The sequence below is a fragment of the Toxotes jaculatrix genome, chromosome 22 (assembly GCF_017976425.1).
Source record: "Toxotes jaculatrix isolate fToxJac2 chromosome 22, fToxJac2.pri, whole genome shotgun sequence".
Lineage (NCBI taxonomy): Eukaryota > Metazoa > Chordata > Actinopteri > Toxotidae > Toxotes > Toxotes jaculatrix.
This window is the reverse complement of record NC_054415.1, coordinates 12,914,865-12,933,436: the sequence shown is the minus strand read 5'-3', so window position 1 is coordinate 12,933,436 and position 18,572 is coordinate 12,914,865. Positions and strand designations below refer to the sequence as shown.

The 18,572-nt window shown below is 41.0% G+C and overlaps 1 protein-coding gene across 1 annotated transcript in view; it reads left to right on the top strand.

The window, feature by feature from the left end:
* The window catches only part of rerg (RAS-like, estrogen-regulated, growth inhibitor), a 31,138-nt gene that overhangs the window by 5,804 nt on the left and 6,762 nt on the right, over positions 1–18,572 (top strand). The window contains exons 2-3 of the mRNA XM_041029711.1: positions 45–179; positions 16,703–16,759. Coding sequence (XP_040885645.1) covers positions 119–179; positions 16,703–16,759 — 118 coding nt within the window. The 5' untranslated portion in view covers positions 45–118. The remainder of the gene's footprint in view (positions 1–44; positions 180–16,702; positions 16,760–18,572) is intronic.

The following is an 18,572-nucleotide window of genomic DNA, read 5'->3' as shown; positions in this document are numbered from 1 at the left end:
AAAATGTATCTTTGCATATAAGCTTGTTCTACATGTTTCCTCAGACGCTGCTGGATGGATGGCTGACCTCGGAGCTCACTGATTGGCTCACTGAGCTTCGTTGGTCGCAGCTGCTGTTATGGCCAAAAGCCCGGAGGTAAAGCTGGCCGTCTTCGGCAGAGCGGGGGTGGGCAAGTCAGGTAAACTGCTGTGTGTGTGTGTTTATTTGTGTGCTTCTCTCAATTCTCTCAAAATCTTTCGTTTTTTTTTCGTTTCTTGTTCTGTTAATTTACAAGTTTTATGCACGGCAAGAAAGTTTTGTTTGACTTTAAACTGGTTGATTTAACAGATTTTTACCCTTAATTTTGGTGCTTTGGAGTTTGGTGGTGCTTTGGTGATTTCAAATCCACATCCAGGCAGCTTTTAAAGGGCTAAACATGCTGCTGGGTATCTCCGGTTTTCAGGTTGTGTGTGTTTTTATTTCTCTCTGCCTCATTTATCTTGCCTCTGTGCGTCTCACCATGACCTCTGCTTTCTAATGTTTTCCTCCATCATCCTGTCGGCATTTTTATACGTGCCATAACTTCTCCTCGTTTTCAGTTTGTTTGCGTAGTCAACATTACAGTAGGAGGTTGTTTTTGGTCTGGCTTAAATACCTTCACTCCCACAGATAAGTCCGTTGAGTCATTATCATTTGGTTTCAGCATTCCTCTGTAAGCAGCAGCAGCAGCAGTTTGGCCTCAGCTGCAGGAGCCATGTATGTTTTCTCCAGTAGCTAAGACAATAACACAGACCATATGTTTCCTGGCTGCATATCAAGACATACTGCTTCGGTATCGCAATCAGCTGTTCGAAAACATGCTTCGGGATTTCTTCCATGTTGAAGGAGGCCATTAAAATGCCTGAGGAGGTCAACTCAAGGACTGTACTGAAAAGTATAATGACTGAGGAGTTCATAACCTTCAGCTGAAAGGAGAGTGGTTGTAAAACATGGCAGTGAGGCTGACGGTGTCTGACATGAAACCCTGAAATCTCGTTCAGGAAAGAGAGACCATGGAGTTGCAGCAGCTCTGCAGCTCTCCTCTTTCAAATAAGAAGTGTGTTGTTAGCCCTGCTCATGTCCTCCTCACATGGAAGAGTTCATCCCCCAAAACCTGTCAGTCATCTTGACAAGCTGTCATCTGCCCTGAGCCTCCACCATCGCAGTCGTTTCTTCTTGTCCCTCCACCTTTAACTGTGACTTCCTTCTCTGTAGCCAGCCACATTCCCAACTGAAATTATAAAAATGGTTGATTAGGTTATTGTTCAGGCTTCAGGCACTGTCACTGCTCATTTACTTTGAAAAATGGCACCTCAGCGATGATTACGGATTTTGAAAAGTCACAAGAACATGTTCATTTGCAATCTGATACCACAGCAGATCGCTCAAAACAATCACAGCTGATGATATTTAGCATAATATAAAAACAGGTGACCAGTTGTGAATGCACTACATTACACCTTACACTGCAGGCTTATAGCCAGGGGCTGGTATGGCCTCATCTGTATTCTCAGCACAATCTACTTTACTCCATGATTCATACATTTTAGATAGCTTTCCCGACACAAACCTAAAGGGAAGAGTCAAAACGTCAAGTTTTTACCTGTTATCTAGCACTGGGTTACATCTTCCAAGGTAATTTTATAATCTCACATTTATCTTTCTGCCTGCCTACAATGCTTAAACCCAGCATTTCCACTGACTAAGCCCACAGCAGACTTCATGTATTTCCAGTGAATAAGAAAAGCAGAAAACAACCCTGCAAAAACATTGGGTTTATACACTGGTTTCACCCATGGCAAATATTTTATCATTCAGTGCACGGTATCTGTGGTATCATCAAAATATGTTTGAGGACACAGCCTGGTGATAGATAACAGGAAAAACAAGACTAAAAGTCTATAGCAATACTATCAGCTCTGTGACGCTGTACCTAGGAGCAGAGGTGCTTTAAGCTAAATGCTAACATGTTCACAGTGACACTGCTAAGTCAACTTCATCTTATTTCTATAAGTTATCTGAGGACACTTTTCATATCAAACAGGTCTAGACCGTACAATTCAGAATGTTATTTACGGAGACCCAACACCCCATGAGAGAGCACTCGCCACAGCAGAAGTATCTGATCAATTTTGACCTCTAGACTTTTACGTTTTTCTGAAGGTGATTGTTGTCACAAAGGGAGCTAGGGCTGATAGAGAGTTGTGCGTAAAACAGAAACATCCCGATGGTTCAGTCATGTCTTTGTCTCCTGACTTGATGTCTGGGTTGAAGGCAGCAGTGTGAAAGAACAGAGAAAATGAACTGACGAGTCTCAAGTCAAATGAAGGTGTCACGAGTCTAGTTTTCAAACTGCTTGTTGACTAGTTCTGGTGATAAACCGATTTTGTGCTTGCCGGAAAGCCTCTTCAATACTGACTGCCCCCCTTTTCACGTGGACATTTTATTTTCAAGTGGACACTTGATTCATGCAGCTCTGCAGTTACCTGATCCTCTCACGTCACCCGCATGCCTCCCTTTGCTCTTTTCAATGCCCAAAAACAGACACACAGCTTAATGGTGGTCATTGTTGTCACATCTGAAGCTACATGTAGCCTCGGTGATCCCTACAACAATGAACGGCTCTCATCTAAACATAGCCCTTTAGTGGAAGCCCACAGATGCTAATGAATCAGTTCTCTCTACAACTGGCAAACATCTGGATTTGGGCTGTAAATTATACTCCCACTTCATGTACAATATGACAGGAAGGAAAAATAAACACTGATGTTAAACAGATTTTACATGTTACTTTGAGCCCTTTGGTCTGTTGGAGCGAGCCCTCTTTTGTAGTAAATAAATCCCTACTAACTTCCATTTCAGCTAAAGAGGTTATACGCCAAGTGTTTGACCATTTAGAGAGACTAAACAAAGTTTAACCTCCAGCCTACCCACCCATCTCAAGTGTCTTTGAGCAAGATGATAAATTACTGCAATGTGCTATAATGTAGCTGAATGTTGACCTCTGACCTCCATGTGGAGGAGAGGTTCAGATATTTTCACATTACATTTACATCTAAATAAAGCAATAGCAATAAATACAAACTGAGCTGAAGTTCAGGACATCAACAGAGTCATTAGGATTCATTCAAAATCCACTGAGTATTCAGGGAAATCTAAAGTAATTTACATTCATCCTCTGGGACCATGAATGTCTAAGCTAAATTTCATGCAAATCCATCCACTAGTTGTTAGTTTAGTCTGGACAAAAAGCGGTGGACTGATCACCCAACATTGCTTTCCGAATAGCTTTCCAAAGTCGGCTTTATATAAACACAGAAACTCTATCAATATCAGCCCTAAACAACCCACATCAATCGAAACTACAATCCTACATGTTCTTTATAATCAAGCTCTGTTAACGGCTTCACGCTCTGAATAGTGGGTTCAGCTTGGATATTCATGTTCCCTATCCCCCAATGTTTCCATCTTTACTTTGGACAGCAGTACCGCTGCATGTGTGTTAGTGTGTATGTGATGCTAATGGTTCTTGTTTTAGTTGGACTTCAGTTTATTTGAGCTTTACTCGTGATAACTCACATCCAGAAGCTGTTGTGTTCCTCTCGCTGGATGGAAAAAATGTGCACCTAATGAGTAGCAGCAGACCTGCTGGGTTCCTTGGTGTCGTCGAGGGTTAACCGGGCCATTCGTGATGGTCAGACCTGGACTCCTGCAGAGCAATCCAGCACTAATAAAGAGCAGAGTGTATTAGTTTGAGTGTGGCTGTTCTGGCACTTTGAAGCCTTTGGGTTTATTGACTCAGCAGAGGGAAAATGGGGTTCAGGAAATAAGATAAATTTGTCCAATTACTGCATCTCCAACTTGGGCCCTGCTAAACACACACAACTACACAAGCGCACACAGACAATGAGCTGATACCGCAAAATAAAGTGCTCGCTTGCAAGCTTTTCGGTAGTTTTGTCGGCGAAGAGAAAACATAGTGTACATAGTGGAGCATTAAGCAACTAAAGAAACAGATTGCTGGAGACCAAAACAGAAATATATGAGAAGTGAACACTTGAATTCAACAGGTGGACACAAGCGCAGCTCAAAATGAATGCTAATGCTGCTCATTGTCCACCAGATGTGTGAAGAAGCCAACCAAATGTGCCAACATGTTCAACTTCATATTGTGATTATATGGCAGTGTTGTGTTAACAGGTTGTTGTGCTTCCCCAACATGGCCAAGAAAATCTACTCATTCAGCTTTAAGCACAAAAAACAACATAAAGCTCTTTGTAGTATCTTTTGTCAGTTATAATTCTATTAAAATACAAACTAATAACGATTAATTTGTGTTTACAGGAAATGTTATTTGCTACCTGACTTCTATCAAATAATATAAATACAATCTGGCTGTTTATTGCTGTGAAAACACTGACACACAAACACATTCACATACAGTGAAAAGTGTGCTTTGAAAGAAGGCTTGTGAAACATTCCACGACATCCCGCCTTCCCTCAGACTGTCTGACAGCCAGAAAACAGAACAATAACAAAGGCGCGAGCCAACATATGCCTGCCTCAGAAATACTACTGTTTACCACTTTGAACACCAGGAAGGGACCATGAATCAGCCTAAAAGACATGGTGGTCTGGAGCATGATGTAAACAGTCATTCAGAGGGCAGGCAGGCGAAACGAAACCACAAAAGCAAACATAAACCTGGACAGACTGACAGCTACTGTGTTGGACTGAGAAGTGAGGCTAAAAATCCTCAAACCTGTGTATTTTTCTGTGATTAGTGACCAGGTGTTGAGTATTACTGCGATGAAATGTACTGAATATTGGTGAATTAAAATTAAAGATCATATTCCTCCGCCTTGAAAGCACTAAGTGACAGCAGCACCACTTGGATCTGCCTTTTTTCCTTGTCTGTGACATTAAAAGGTTCTAGTCATGTCTCCTCTAATGCTTTGCTGCAGGGGAAACATTACTTTCACTTTATCTCCACGCTAATTTTTCCTGTTGATGAATCACTGATGTGTCATGGCAGCTAGGAAGGAACAAGACATTTATTAATATGAAAACGACTTAGATTATGAGTCTAAAGACTTTCTGGCTGAGGAGCCTACAAAATGTGAGGTAACATCACAGTGAGGTTGAGTATTCTTCCTTTTTTGCAAATGCTATATTTTTAATTTGCTGTTTAAAACCAACCGATACACTCTGCCCTTCCCCCTCCACCTACCAGACTGTACCTACACAAATCCCCAAGGCTGTATCGAGTGGTGTACAATAAATAAAGTGAGGATTAGATAGAAATTATAAATGGAAAAGTAAATAGACAAAAAACTACCAATGACACATTCTAATCACATGTGGCTCAACTTTACTGATGGTAACAACAGCTAGGTTTCCGACCAAATTTAGCACAGCTAGCAATCAAATTTTAAGGACATTTACAAAAGTTTGTTGGTTGAGGTAAACAGTTGGTGAAGCTCATTTTCTTGTCGGTTGCCATTATTGCAGGCACAACAAGATGATGTAATTAAAGAGTGCCAGGCAAACATCAAACTAAACAAGATATACAAAATAGAAAACAAAAAAACAAAATACGGCATTTCTTTCATGATCTTTGATATGAAGAAAGTTACAATCTACTCACTGCTCCACACGTATCTTAATGTTTTCATCTGATTGACGTCTTTATCTGCTGCCATCTTTGGTCACTTCAGTCACATGCTTGATACACAAGCTAAATTTGATAATTTTGAAAATAATTTTCCACTCACGGTCAACAACAGACAGCATGTCTGTATAATATGCTTCATTCCAACAGTGAAGCATCTCAAAAACAGCAAACTAACATGGCTGTAGGTAACAGCATGTCTCTTAATGATTTTGACAGTATTACATTGTGAGCTCATCATAATAACTCTGAAATAGGCTCCCTGCTGAAAGATGGCACAGCCTACGTTTTATACTCAAATCACTCTTGCAGTGATCACGCTGCTCCCAAAATCAACTTTCTGTGATGTCTGCTGGAGGGAAGGAAAGCCCTGGAAAGTAATCAAATAGTTGATGGGATGTGACATCCATCAGGCTTTCTGTGCATAGCAACTCGCTCTGCACTGTCGAACAATCAACAGGATGCAGAGGCACAGGGACAGTTGCTCATCCTGTTGCTCGGGTTTCCAGGCACATCTTTGGCCTTTGACAGCTGAAAGAGCCAACAGCTGTTAAGCTGGCTGGCTGTTTGACTTCCCTGATTGCATTCTGCATGCCGGACCCGGTGAGCAGCCATAAGGTATGACTCACTGAATGCATTAAGCTGCGGCACAAATGCTCTAATCAGTGTCAGAGGTAGATTTTTACTCTTTTAGATAAGAGACCTGAAAAGGTTTACAAGTGGCTTTCAGAGCAACTGGAGTGATTTGAATGTTCAGATGAGGGGTGTGTCTGCTGTACAGAACATTAAGTGACTTTTATGTGCTTGAGCATGTTACATAAGACTTAACTGAACTTGTAAGGCTTTATTCTTTTAAGTTGTGCTTATTTGTTCAGTCTGTGTAGAGAGTTCAGAGCTCACAGTGTCTTTGGAAACAATACAAACACGGCCAGGTGTGTAGAAGAATAAAATGATTGCGAAATTCAACAGGATTTCTGTGGGGGATGATTGATGGTGCTGTTTTGAGGTGTGATGGAACAGAGTTGAATTTTCCAACAATAGATCCGTTAATCAAACTGATTAATCAAATTAAGTTAATCAGAGAAAACAGTGATCAGATTTTAAAGGGAGAGATAAAATCCTGACTGATGCAACTGAGATGACTGAGAACTCTGAAAACAATCTGAATGCTAATGTAACTCACAAGTATCAGATAATCCGATGTATCACCTCTCTGTTCTTTCTTAAGGTAATTCAATTGTCTCACTGATAATAGAAGGTGGGATGAATTAAATGAAATTTGGTACAGATATCCATGACCCTCTTGAGAAAGAATCCTAACCACTTTGGTTTACGACTAAAAACTAAGGAGCAGCACTTTTTGGATGGCAGGTAGATGCAGTTAGTTCCTGTTACTGCAGCCTCAACAGCTCTGAGGCTTCATTAAACTGTCAGAGAACCGGAATTCCCTCTGCGTGCCCGCACTCTGCTCGTCTTTCTCCATCCTCCTCCACCTTCCTCCTCCACTGAACGCATTATCTGCTGCCCAGAGCTTCCCATTGTCCTCAGAAAGTAACATGGTGTCTCTGCCATCCACCTTATCTGTTTGAGCTCTCTAAAAGCCATCTGCCCACTTCAGTGTCCAGACCTCCCCTTGTGTTTCTGTTCACCAGGCACTCCTTCGCTCTGCACACTCACACAGGTTGACCTAACACTGGGTTTTGCCAGAAAGGATATTTTTCTGGTTCCTGGTAGCCAATGTTCTTTGCCTATATCAGCAAACGAATTAATCAGCCTTCCCTTGACACACACAAAGATGCAGCGGATCCATAAAGGGAAATGATTGTGTCACAGGAAAGTGGGTCTCTTGAGTGGTCATGCTTTCTTCTTCTGTCGAATTATTTTTAGAGCACACCTCCGACTCTCTGCAGCCTCCACATATTGTCCGTTCTCCACTCATGTAACCTGACTGCCGCCGCTGTCCTCGACTGGCGTGAGTCATCGCTGAATATTTCCCTTGCTTTTAACAACCTTACCCTGGAGATTAGCAGCACTTTTAACATTTCATGATGGATCCATTAAGTATTTTCTTCTTTGCTTCTGAAGCTGCTCTATCAGCCGAGGTACAGGTTGATGTTTAATATTCATGGGCACTGTTCCCTCTCATCTTAAATCTCTGTTTTTTGGATCAGTTTCTGCTTTCTTAAATCGGATCAAATCAGGCCAAGGACCTCCTTGGGTGAAAAGCCCTTGAGACCACAGTAGTGGATGATAGCATGAAGGCCGATGTTATCCATTTTCAATTACTATCACGCCCTGACCGCCTACATGAGTCCATCATTGTTATAAATGGGTGAAAACTGATGCTACACTTGAAATCAAAATCTTCATGGTGGATATTCACAGCAGGAAGGCCAACCTTGCCTTGCATCAATTATTTAAAAGAAATGGTATTATGGGAAGATGCTGGGGTGAATGGATGAGTCACAAAATGTGTCTCTCTGATATGAAAAAAAACACTGTTTCCCATTCATTTCTCACCAACAGTCCACATTAATGATGACTACTAGATACTGTAGAAAAGTCAAAGCCCAACAAAGAATTTTGATTTACTAATCGAGTATTTGAAAATATTTTGCCTATCTGAACACTAGAAACATGACTGACAAAATTTCCATGTAATGATGTGTTTCCATTTGTGCGTGGAGCACAAATGGAAACACATCATTACATGGAAAGTGCTTACTGTAGCTGCAGTGTGGACAAGGCTAGTGTATGAAAGCTATAATACCCAGGTTGTCAGTCTTCATGGTGAAAACAGCCGCTCCTTGCACACAGGTCTTTACCTTTGTGCCTGTAATCACAGTGGAGATCGCCCTCTAAGGTGTGGTGGCCACAGCACCTCAGCCCACATCTGCCTCACACATGGCTCTTGATGAATAGCGTTGTCGTGCTATTGTTAGAGATTAAATTAAAGGGATGAATGCGGTGTGAGAATCCTCACGCCCTTCCCGTTCTAGCCCCATAGCTGCGAGATTCTGTCCTTTTGCGTCTTCAGAGATGTGAAACCAAAGCCTCTCTGGTGTCCCATTTTACAGAGCCGTGGGGCCCTGAGGAGAATGACTGCCTCTCTCTGCCATTGTGTGCTCATAGAGCTCATCCAAAGTGGAGCAGAGGGGAGTTTATGTGACCTTTACTGTCATTCAAAGTGAACTTGATATATACTGTGACTTGTTGTGTTCAAACAAAGGGGCATCCATTTTCATAGTGCAAAGGCAAAGTGTATTCAACTAAAGGTCTATTGAAAAATTGAAGCCCACCACTGTATGACTGCTGCTTCTCACAGGGTGCACAAACAACTCTGAGTTTGAAGTGAGTGAATCAGCAAAGCAAAAACTAACAGTAGTGAGAAATATTTTTTTCCCACCAGCTGTTTACATTACTGTGCCTGTCCACCGTGGTCAAATAGTCATCTCCCTGAGATGGACCTGATCCGGAGACAGAAATAATTCCATTAGTTGAGTCAAATCTCGGTAGACCCCCATGTTGTTGGCGAATAAACACGAGAACTCATAGTTCTGGACTCATCTAATTAAAATAGCATGAAATCTCAAAAGCTGAAAACTAATTTGTTTTGACATAAAGATGGTTTATTTTTATTTAATATGCATTAATTGGTTTTGATGAGAGTAGTAAGACTGAACAAAAAACAGAAACGTTGGCAGTAGACCACAACAGTGAGCTGAAAGAGGCTCAAACCGAAAGCTGAAGAAAACTGCAAAGCCAAGTGATAATTTTTCTGTGGGTTCACCAGAATGAATGACACATTGTTTTTTTAGAAGTCAATTTGAATTCCTATGACAGAGCTTTGTTAATCGTCTACCAATCTGTCAACACAAAGCAAAAGATTATCTTTCTCAGTCTTAGCAACATTACCAGCACGTCTAATTACTCTCATAATCGCAGGAAATCCCTCTGCGTTAGAGATTTATAGAGTAAACGATTTAATAGCTCAGGAGAGGAAAACACTGCAATGCCTGATGGTTTAATTGCAGTTTGATTTATTATGAGAACTTGGCTTGAGGTGGCAAAACCAATCTAGATGCCAAAATGCAGTCTTGTAGTGCAGGGAGTGTGTTTACGACACAACAAATTTAAACGACAGGCTGTCTGCCAGCGTCAGACTAGAGACTGCATGCACTGATATTAAGAGAGATGTATTAATTTTCACTGCTGGTGTTCTCCTGGGCAACACTGGATGATTTATGATTCTCTGGAGCTTTAAAAAGCAATTTGCTTATCTAGTATGTTGACATCATACTACATTTCAAGTGGTAATTCATTTTGTATTTTGGATGAGTTGGACTATCAGGCGGAATTTTTTTAATGGGGAATTAAGAGAGATTCACACAAAACCTCTCAGCACTAAAGGGTTTTTTGTTTAAAACATGTAATTTACCTATTGTTTACAAAAATAGGACTAATTATTAATAATCCCAGAGCTAATCACTAATTAAGCATGGAGGAAAACGGAAAGCTAGTCTATTATTCTCAGAAGAGCAGTTGCGCTGATCATGCCCCACATCTCATTAATTTAAATGGTGTATAATAACCAGGAATCTGCAAACCTGAGTCAGTAATGAGTTGACAGGCCTGGAGAAGAAAAGTGATGAGTCGTGTGCTGTTAATTGGCCGGCTGTAATCTGGTTTGGAGAACAAGAGAGCTGATGAGATTTCCTGAAGTGTTATTAGTTTCATATTTTGGGAGTAGCAACTGCTCCTCAAGGATACGTGTTACTCACATCTGTTATTTTCTGATCAGTGTGAATGCCTTTTCCCCTTGGGTTAATGTTGCTATCCCTGTCAAGCTTTCCATTGATACTGTACTAAAAGCCCCAGACAAAAAGTCAGCATCCTCAACAGTTGACGACACCTGTAGAACACAGTTCTCATTGTTCTTATACTGCAGTGTAGAGCCCCAGTGCTTAAGCAGCCCTAGTGACAGTACTTTGATTTGTGCTTTGTCTGCTGCATCTCATTCAAAACCACAGTTCAAATGTTGAATTCCCCTGAAACCAAGCTCACACAAAGTAAAATATTTGTTCCCGATAGGCCCAGATAGTGACGCCATCCATCGTGGGAGATGACATGTTTACTGTTGCCTTCTGTGTTATTGTTACTTTGCTCACTTTAGAGTTCTCACATCCCTCCTTATAGTATTGGTTAAATCCTAGAATAAATATGAATGGAGCCTGATTGGCGATCTGTAATCTGATCTGGAAAGGGACTGAGATGATGAGAAGTCTGACTTGATCTCATTTCTATTTGGCAGTGGATAGAAATTGAATATTTCCCCTGGCACAGTGGGGACTCACAATAGCCCCTGTTCCACAGACATACATACATTTCTTTACGGAAAATGTAATTTTTTTGTCTATCCAGCAGTTCTAGAGAGATATGCTGTTAGTAGTCTGGGAGGCAGACGTGCCCCAGGGAGAGACTGGTGGTGAAAGGAACTCTGGGAAAGCTCAGAGACTGGGAACAGCGACCTGACCTCCTGTTCAGGAAGTGGTTTTGGTGCTTTTGTAACTAGTTTGTCTGCTTCTAGCATCAGGACTGTCACTTCACGGTATGTGTGTGTGAAAAAACAATCCTATGCTATTTAATCTAATAGCTTGTATAAATCAGAAATGACAAAAAATGTATTTCCATCAAGTTCAAGAACTAACAAAATATCCAAGAACTAACGAAAGAAAAGGAGAACGCCTGTTCTTCTGCCAGTGTTCCAGCAGATTTATCACAGTACTTTAAGACTCTGCATCTGTCCCATTAATAAAGAAGTTAAATAAATGTGTGTGAACTCTGGAAGCAACAAACAGGACCCTGTTTTCATCCTTGTTAGCCTCTGCATTCTGCAAACACCTTTCTCCTGTGTCTGTCCTTTGGCTCACATCATGCTGACTCTTTAACTGTTCCTCAGTGGAAGTGATTCAGTCCTTGTATAAATGCTGAAGCTCAACAGATGCTGAGCAGAATTAATGCATGGGCTCTCGCAAAACTGGCTCTGCAAAGCAGCCTGGCTAACATGTCCTCATTTTCTCTGTTTCCATTTAACTGCTGAGAGGATCTGCGGGAAATCATAAATCAATAACCACTGCACAAAGCAGTGCAGTCTATCACCCTTTTCTCAACAACTGGTAATAAGTGGTGAAGATATTGATTAGAGATGGGGGCCTGCAACAAAAATTGTAATTTCATAATCATTTAAGCTGGTAATGAGTCTTACCATCTCAAACTACCTGACATAACTGGAACAAAACTGTCAACTGTGGGATAAGATGTACTGCGTGCTCATGGCATAAATTTAAGGGTGGATGATTCCTCTACTTGTTGTATTTCAGCGCTTTAGTCTTTTACAGGCATTTGGGGCCACATTCGTTTGTAAACTGTAGCTTCTCGCCTGCCAACAGAGCAGCGGGGAAGCAACCGTCTGCATTTCTTCTGACAGAAATGCAATAAAACCCCAGAAACTGCTCGTCTGGTTAATGATTCACCTTTCCTCTATTCATGTAAAACATGAGAAAAACAGCACTGGCTGCCAACAGAGGAGCAAATTTACAACAGGTCTTATAACACCCATCAGCACAACTAAGCACCATAATCAGTCTAAATCAGGTACAAGACTGAAATCTATGTACAGCTAAGTGGATTTTTCTTGACGTCCTACTGGAGGAGCTTATGCCGCTGATTAATTATTTAACATTGCTGCTTCTTAATATTTCTGAACTTCCATGTGCTTAATATAGATGATATTCATGAGGTTACTAACAGCATTCAGTCAATATACAGTCCAAATATGGGTCAAGCATCAAATGTACTCATCTATAAATGAACACATCAATAAACGCGGAACATTTTTCATCAGTGCTACCCTGCAAAGGCAGAGGGCAGTAACTACAGAGTTCCTACTATTAGTATTTAAATTTATATCAACACAATATGGATATACATTAAATTTAAACATAACCATCAATTTTAAAATGCTGCTTTCACAAAAATTACACTTTCTATGGCATTTTTTTTTTTTACTCAGTAAAACGGATGTCAAAAATTTGATTCAGGTCTTCATTAAACCAAATCTTTAGTCACTGAGTCTTGCCCCAGTCTAACCACTTCCCCTCCAGTATTATGAGCACAACTGGCCTGTATGACATGACCTGATGTGACGTGAACACAATAGGTACAGGACTTGACTGCAGCTGCACAGCACAGGGAGAGCTCTACTTGCGAGCCAGTAAAGAGATGTTATTGTGGCTGAAGTGACCAAAGAGCCACGGGTGTCCGTCTGATGGCCGTGGGGAATCAATAGAGACTGTTCAATGAGTAACACTGTGTCGGCTCAGAACAGGGTCATGGGCGCCGCTAATTGCTCTTTCTTTGTTTGCAATTAGTCCAACATTTTGCTGCTAATGTGATTAGGTCACTTTAGACAAAAGCAGCTTTTGGCAAACACCTCCCGTGGATGATGTGTTTGACGTAAATCTGAAAACTTGGCACTGCTCCATCCATCCACTCAGAGAAGCGCTGTGAAGTCTAGGCTGGTTGATAAATCTGATTAAATCAGATCATTATTTTTTTTCTATTCAGACTTCAGCTGCAGTATTTGTTGGGAAATATCAAGTTGTGGAAAACCAGTTTGTATCTTGAGCATGAGAGAAACACAATAGCCCAGCTCTAGAAGGCGACAGGGTATTGATTTTGTCAGCATGCCAGATACAAGATGTTATATGGTCGCACTTAACGTGGCAGGGAATTTGTCAAGCAGCTGTCAGAAGTACACTGTACGTGAGGAAGAAAACACTGCCATGTTGGAACGACATTGGGGAATAAACAAAAAAAGCAATCAATCCTCAAACCCGATTTTCACTCCATCAGTGTACAAAAGTTGGGGTTTGTGTGATAAAGATGGGACGTCATCATTCCTCTGATGTGTCCACTGGTGATAACAAAAACTGAAGGCAGGAGTTATGTTATTTTACAATGTATTTTTCTGTCAATTGTCAGGCGCTGAAATCTATTCCTCGTGTGTGATGTTAGTGCCACAGGGGACCTGTCTGTACAGTGTACTTGTCAAAGTGTCTCCCTTCAGCTCCCTTGCTGATACTGTTTTTGCTCCATACTATTTCAACAGTAAACATGAGAAGTCTGTCAAACTATAGGACCAGAAAGCAACATGGAAGAAAACTTAAACAACTTAAACGATTTTAAAGTGAGACTGCAACAAAGAAGAAATACATTCTTCCTCTTATAAATCTGATTTCATAAGCAGCAAGAGCATCCTTGTATTAAAAGTCTCCATTCTAATCAATGTAACCCTTAATTTTCTCCCTTACCAGCACTGTTATCAGCTTTCCTTTCACTGTACACAGTCAGTGCCTGCCTTTATGATCTGGTCAGCTTAGTGATACAGTGCACATTAGTCCCTCTGCAAACCTTTAGTGAATCTGGGCCACAATAACCATATAGACGCACATTAACAAAGGCCCCTTTCATCCATGTGTACATTTCTTTCCAGTGGCAGTGAAAAGCAGGAGATACAGTTACCTCTAATGAGGAAAGGACTTCACACCCCATTGGTTGTTCTGTCTACCTGGAATCCAGGCCACTGTTGCAGAAACAGCACGAAATAACCTCAGTGGGAAATTCAGTGCTGAACAAGAGAAGTAAATGCGCCCACAGGAGAAATGCGTGTGTCAGTCTGCTTTCTGAACAGCACGACAAATTATCTGCTGCTGTTCTGCTTTCAGCACATTCAGAGAATAATTAAAAGTTGAATGACACACTCTTCCTTTGCCTTTGAAAACACATTAGGTGAGTGAAGACAACCCTGTCTCCAAGAAATTACATTTATATACAACTTCACAGCAACAGCATACACACATTTACCAAAACCACAACATCAGAATTACATTTAACAAAAACCACTACCTTTCCCTAATCTTAGTCAACGAGCTTTTGTTGCCTAAACCTAAACAGCTATGGGCTATCAGCTATGGGTTTGAACCCCAGTCTCTGGTGTAACAGTTGTACGCTTTGCAGCAGCCAAAAATCTTGTAAGACAAAATAAATAAAGAAAAAAAATCCTTTGTTTTTTATGTAGCATTGTGAAGTAAAGAAAATAGACTAGGGTGAAGCTTTCAATGGCTCCTCCACATGTGTGAAAGACAAATGAAAGCTTTGAGCAGCAGATTCTCAGTCATCATCAAACGCTGCCCTAAGCTCAAAGGCTGGACTTGAGTTCTTTAGAAGCGTAATGAAACGTGGCAGAGACACTCTGGCTGACATAATTGGTTTTCTTTCCATTACTTGTCGTGGCTAATTATGAGCAGAAAACAGGCCTGTCCAAGATGGATGTGTGTTTTTTCCCAGTTCAATGGCAATGCTCTTTTCCCATTGTCTCTTTCCCATAAGCAGCAGCTCAATAAGACATGAGGACACAGATACCAGCCTGGACTCAAGTGGACCACTCAGGCCCATTGGGAGTCACTCAGGCACATGACAGCTCTGGTAGAGAAGTGGACTGAAAGTGTGAATACTTGCTTGCTGGTGTGTGTTAGCAAAAAGCAAAAAAAAAGGACTGCAAAAGTCAGGAAAGTTTGTTTAGTCACTTTAGGTTCACAAATTGGGAGCAGAAATGTGTGCCAAATAAAGAAAAGCAGGAAAAAATTAGTCCTAACATTTGTACAATATGGAGAGAGCCGGACCAGTTGTTTCTCCTGCTCTCACTCTTTATGCTAAGCTAAGATAATCACCTCCTGGCAAGTGGCATCAATCCTTTATCTCACTGTTGCAGTAAAGGGAATATGTCAAAATGCCAAACTATTCCTTTAACTTTTATAACATATATAATTTACTTTCACAGGGAAACCAGGGATAAGTAGCCCCAAATACATATTTGATTATGCCTGTGATACATTATATTAGGTAGTCTTTTATGATTTTTCCTTTTCCTGTTGGGAGTACATTTGCACCCTCCTGGAGGACTACTAGTCTCAGTGGCATCATTCCCACCCATTAACTCAACTAACGGGAGAAACACTGTAGCGTTTATATAATTGGACACAGAAGTGAGGCACACACCTCCTGCAGTGACTTCCTGGGGGGTGAAAGGGTGTAAAACACTTAGTGTTTTAATTGCATTACACTGTAGTGCTCGGTTTTGAAGTGCCAGGGGATGATATTGTTATAATAAGCAGCAGAGAAGGCACGGGGGTCTGTGTGGCCCTGTTGATAAGACAAATCACATAAGAGAGTGGATCTTGGGTTTTAGATGAAACAATCCCAGTACAAGCCCAATAGAGATTTCTTTTTGCCACATTTTGATTAGCTAATTAAATTCTTGACGCAGTTTTGAGACTTCCCTCAAAACCTTGTGCATCACAGTCCTAGAATCCACGTTTCAAATTGGTGTTTACAGGTACTCTGACAAACACCAGACTGTTTGGTTTGATGCACAGGCAATGGCTTCCTAATTCTGTCTAAATGAAGGAGATCAACATTTCCGTGCAGCAGATTACTTGTTGATGGTAAACCATTAAGGGAGTGAGTCACTGGCCTGCTGGGGATGTTGTTATTTATGATGAAGGCTGATTTTGTAAAGGGCAGACTAACGAGGCCCATACGAGCAAAGCAGCTGATGATGAACCTCGAGAGCCGACGGTTCATTCTGAAGGCTGTTTGAACTCTGCCTTAATGATGTGGAACTGTTCAAATAGGTATATTAGCATTTAGATGAAAAGTGCACTAAAGTGGTCTGGATCTTATGGCCTCTTGGTGGGTTATCCACAGCTGATTAGCTATTGAAGTAGACACGTCAGTGGATGTGCATAGTAGGACCTCAGTCTGATATAATCAGCACTATTATTAACCGCTGCTAGTGCACTTTCAAGTTTAGTCTGGAAACCAGGAAGATGAAGCTGCTGTTTTTCTTGTGCTGTTTTCATATTCTGTATTTTATCTGTTGTCCTCTGCAGCTTTGGTGGTGAGACTTCTGACCAGACGATTCATCTGGGAGTACGACCCAACACTTGGTAAGACAACAAGACATGTTTGTATTATTACCATTACTATGATCACTGGTACTGCCATTACTACTGCTGCTATAACTACTGCAACGGTAACTACAGTACAACTACTAATGCTGCTATTACTAAACACTCATTTTCTTGCCAAGAATTAGAGGAGCTGCAGCTCCAGTCTGGAGGCGGTTAGCAGACAAGAGTATTTCCCAAAATGCTTAACTATTCATACATGCATATATCTAAAGAGTAAAAAAAACTGCCATATTAAAAGGTGTAAAAACAAAGAACACTATCAGAATAATTGCATAATTATATAGAAAACATTCAAGAAACAACGAGTAAAAAGCAGCAACAATCCATATTGTATCAAAGAATGTCTATGAAAAGTCATCTGAAAAGTCAAGTGAGTTGAAAAACTAAGCATTTAATTGGCGGATAAAATTATATTTGTTTTTTTTCAAAAGTAAAACTCAAAGAGATGCAGCTAGGTTTAATACAGAAGGGCTTTTTTTTCCTTCACCCATCAGTGCATAATATAGAACTGGCCTTTTTATACACCGATGCTGATTGAGCCAATTCCCTACACTGTAATTACAGGGCACAAAGACATCATGTCTCCTCTGTAAGGTGCTTTTCATTTCCTGGCTGTATATAGCTGGTCAAACCCCCAGGATTGCTCACATGGTGCTCTCCTCAACAGCACATCTGTTTTTTTTTGTGACATATCAGGTGCAACATCTCAGCAGAGTGCAATTACCAGTGTAAACAGACAGCACTCAGAAACATATTGCCTTTTTTTTTTTCTTTTTGTTAATCGATCAACTCTTCATCTAACAACATGATGATTGCAATCTTATGGCCATTATGCCCTCTCTATCGCATATGGCCGAGGGACCGTTGAGATATTTTAAATGGAAAAAATAGAAACACACTCAATTTAGAGGAGCAGAGAGGTTTTTTCTTTCTCTCCCAAATTCAGTATATAGGTCATTTTAGGGTAGAACTGAGGCATCTCTTATGAACAGCTTCAGAAATGTGTATGAAATATGGTGTACTGTGTGTGTATTGTAAAAACTCCAAGCAGTATAGATGGCTTAGAAAGCAAGAAGAGAGCGCTGCTTCCTTGGTAACCACAAGAGTTGGCGTCACAACCAAGAAAGCACAGCTCGAGGTGTATAATGGGAATAACAGCACCATTGGAGGGCATCTGTGGCCAATCAGACTGCCTGGCTGAAATTACCCATGACGTGGTCAACACATTATTAAAAGCCTATTATGGGCACATCATGCAGGTAGGGGGTGTGCGTGCAGAGTGCTGGTCTTATAAATGCAGGATTACTGCCAGGACTTGTGCTGCACCTCATCTGTCACAGTATGCCTTCCAGTGGCTACAGCTCACCATTCATCTCTGTTTATGATCTACTCATTTATTCACATCAGAGTCATAAACAAGTTCAGATGTTCTTTTCCCACAATGCAGATTCACTGGTGTCCCCCAGGCATGCTGGGAGATTGAGTTCTTTCAGCGAATTTCCAGGCAATCACAGACCATGCAGAGTTTCGTGGTCATACCATTTCATTCCAGCCAAGGACCATGCAAGATTTGGCTGATTAGAATATATTCAAACAGAGAGGGGGGAACGGCTTACTGCCCAACCTTGCTCCAGCATGTCCTGATTCTGCTCGAGCAGAGGTGACTCATAAACCTCTAAAGGCAAGCAACAAAAGCACAACAGTAAATGTGAAGTCCCTCCTAGACCGAGGAGCCCCTTATCAGAAAAAAACAATGAAGAGCATGGATACAACACTGTAAGATATGTTT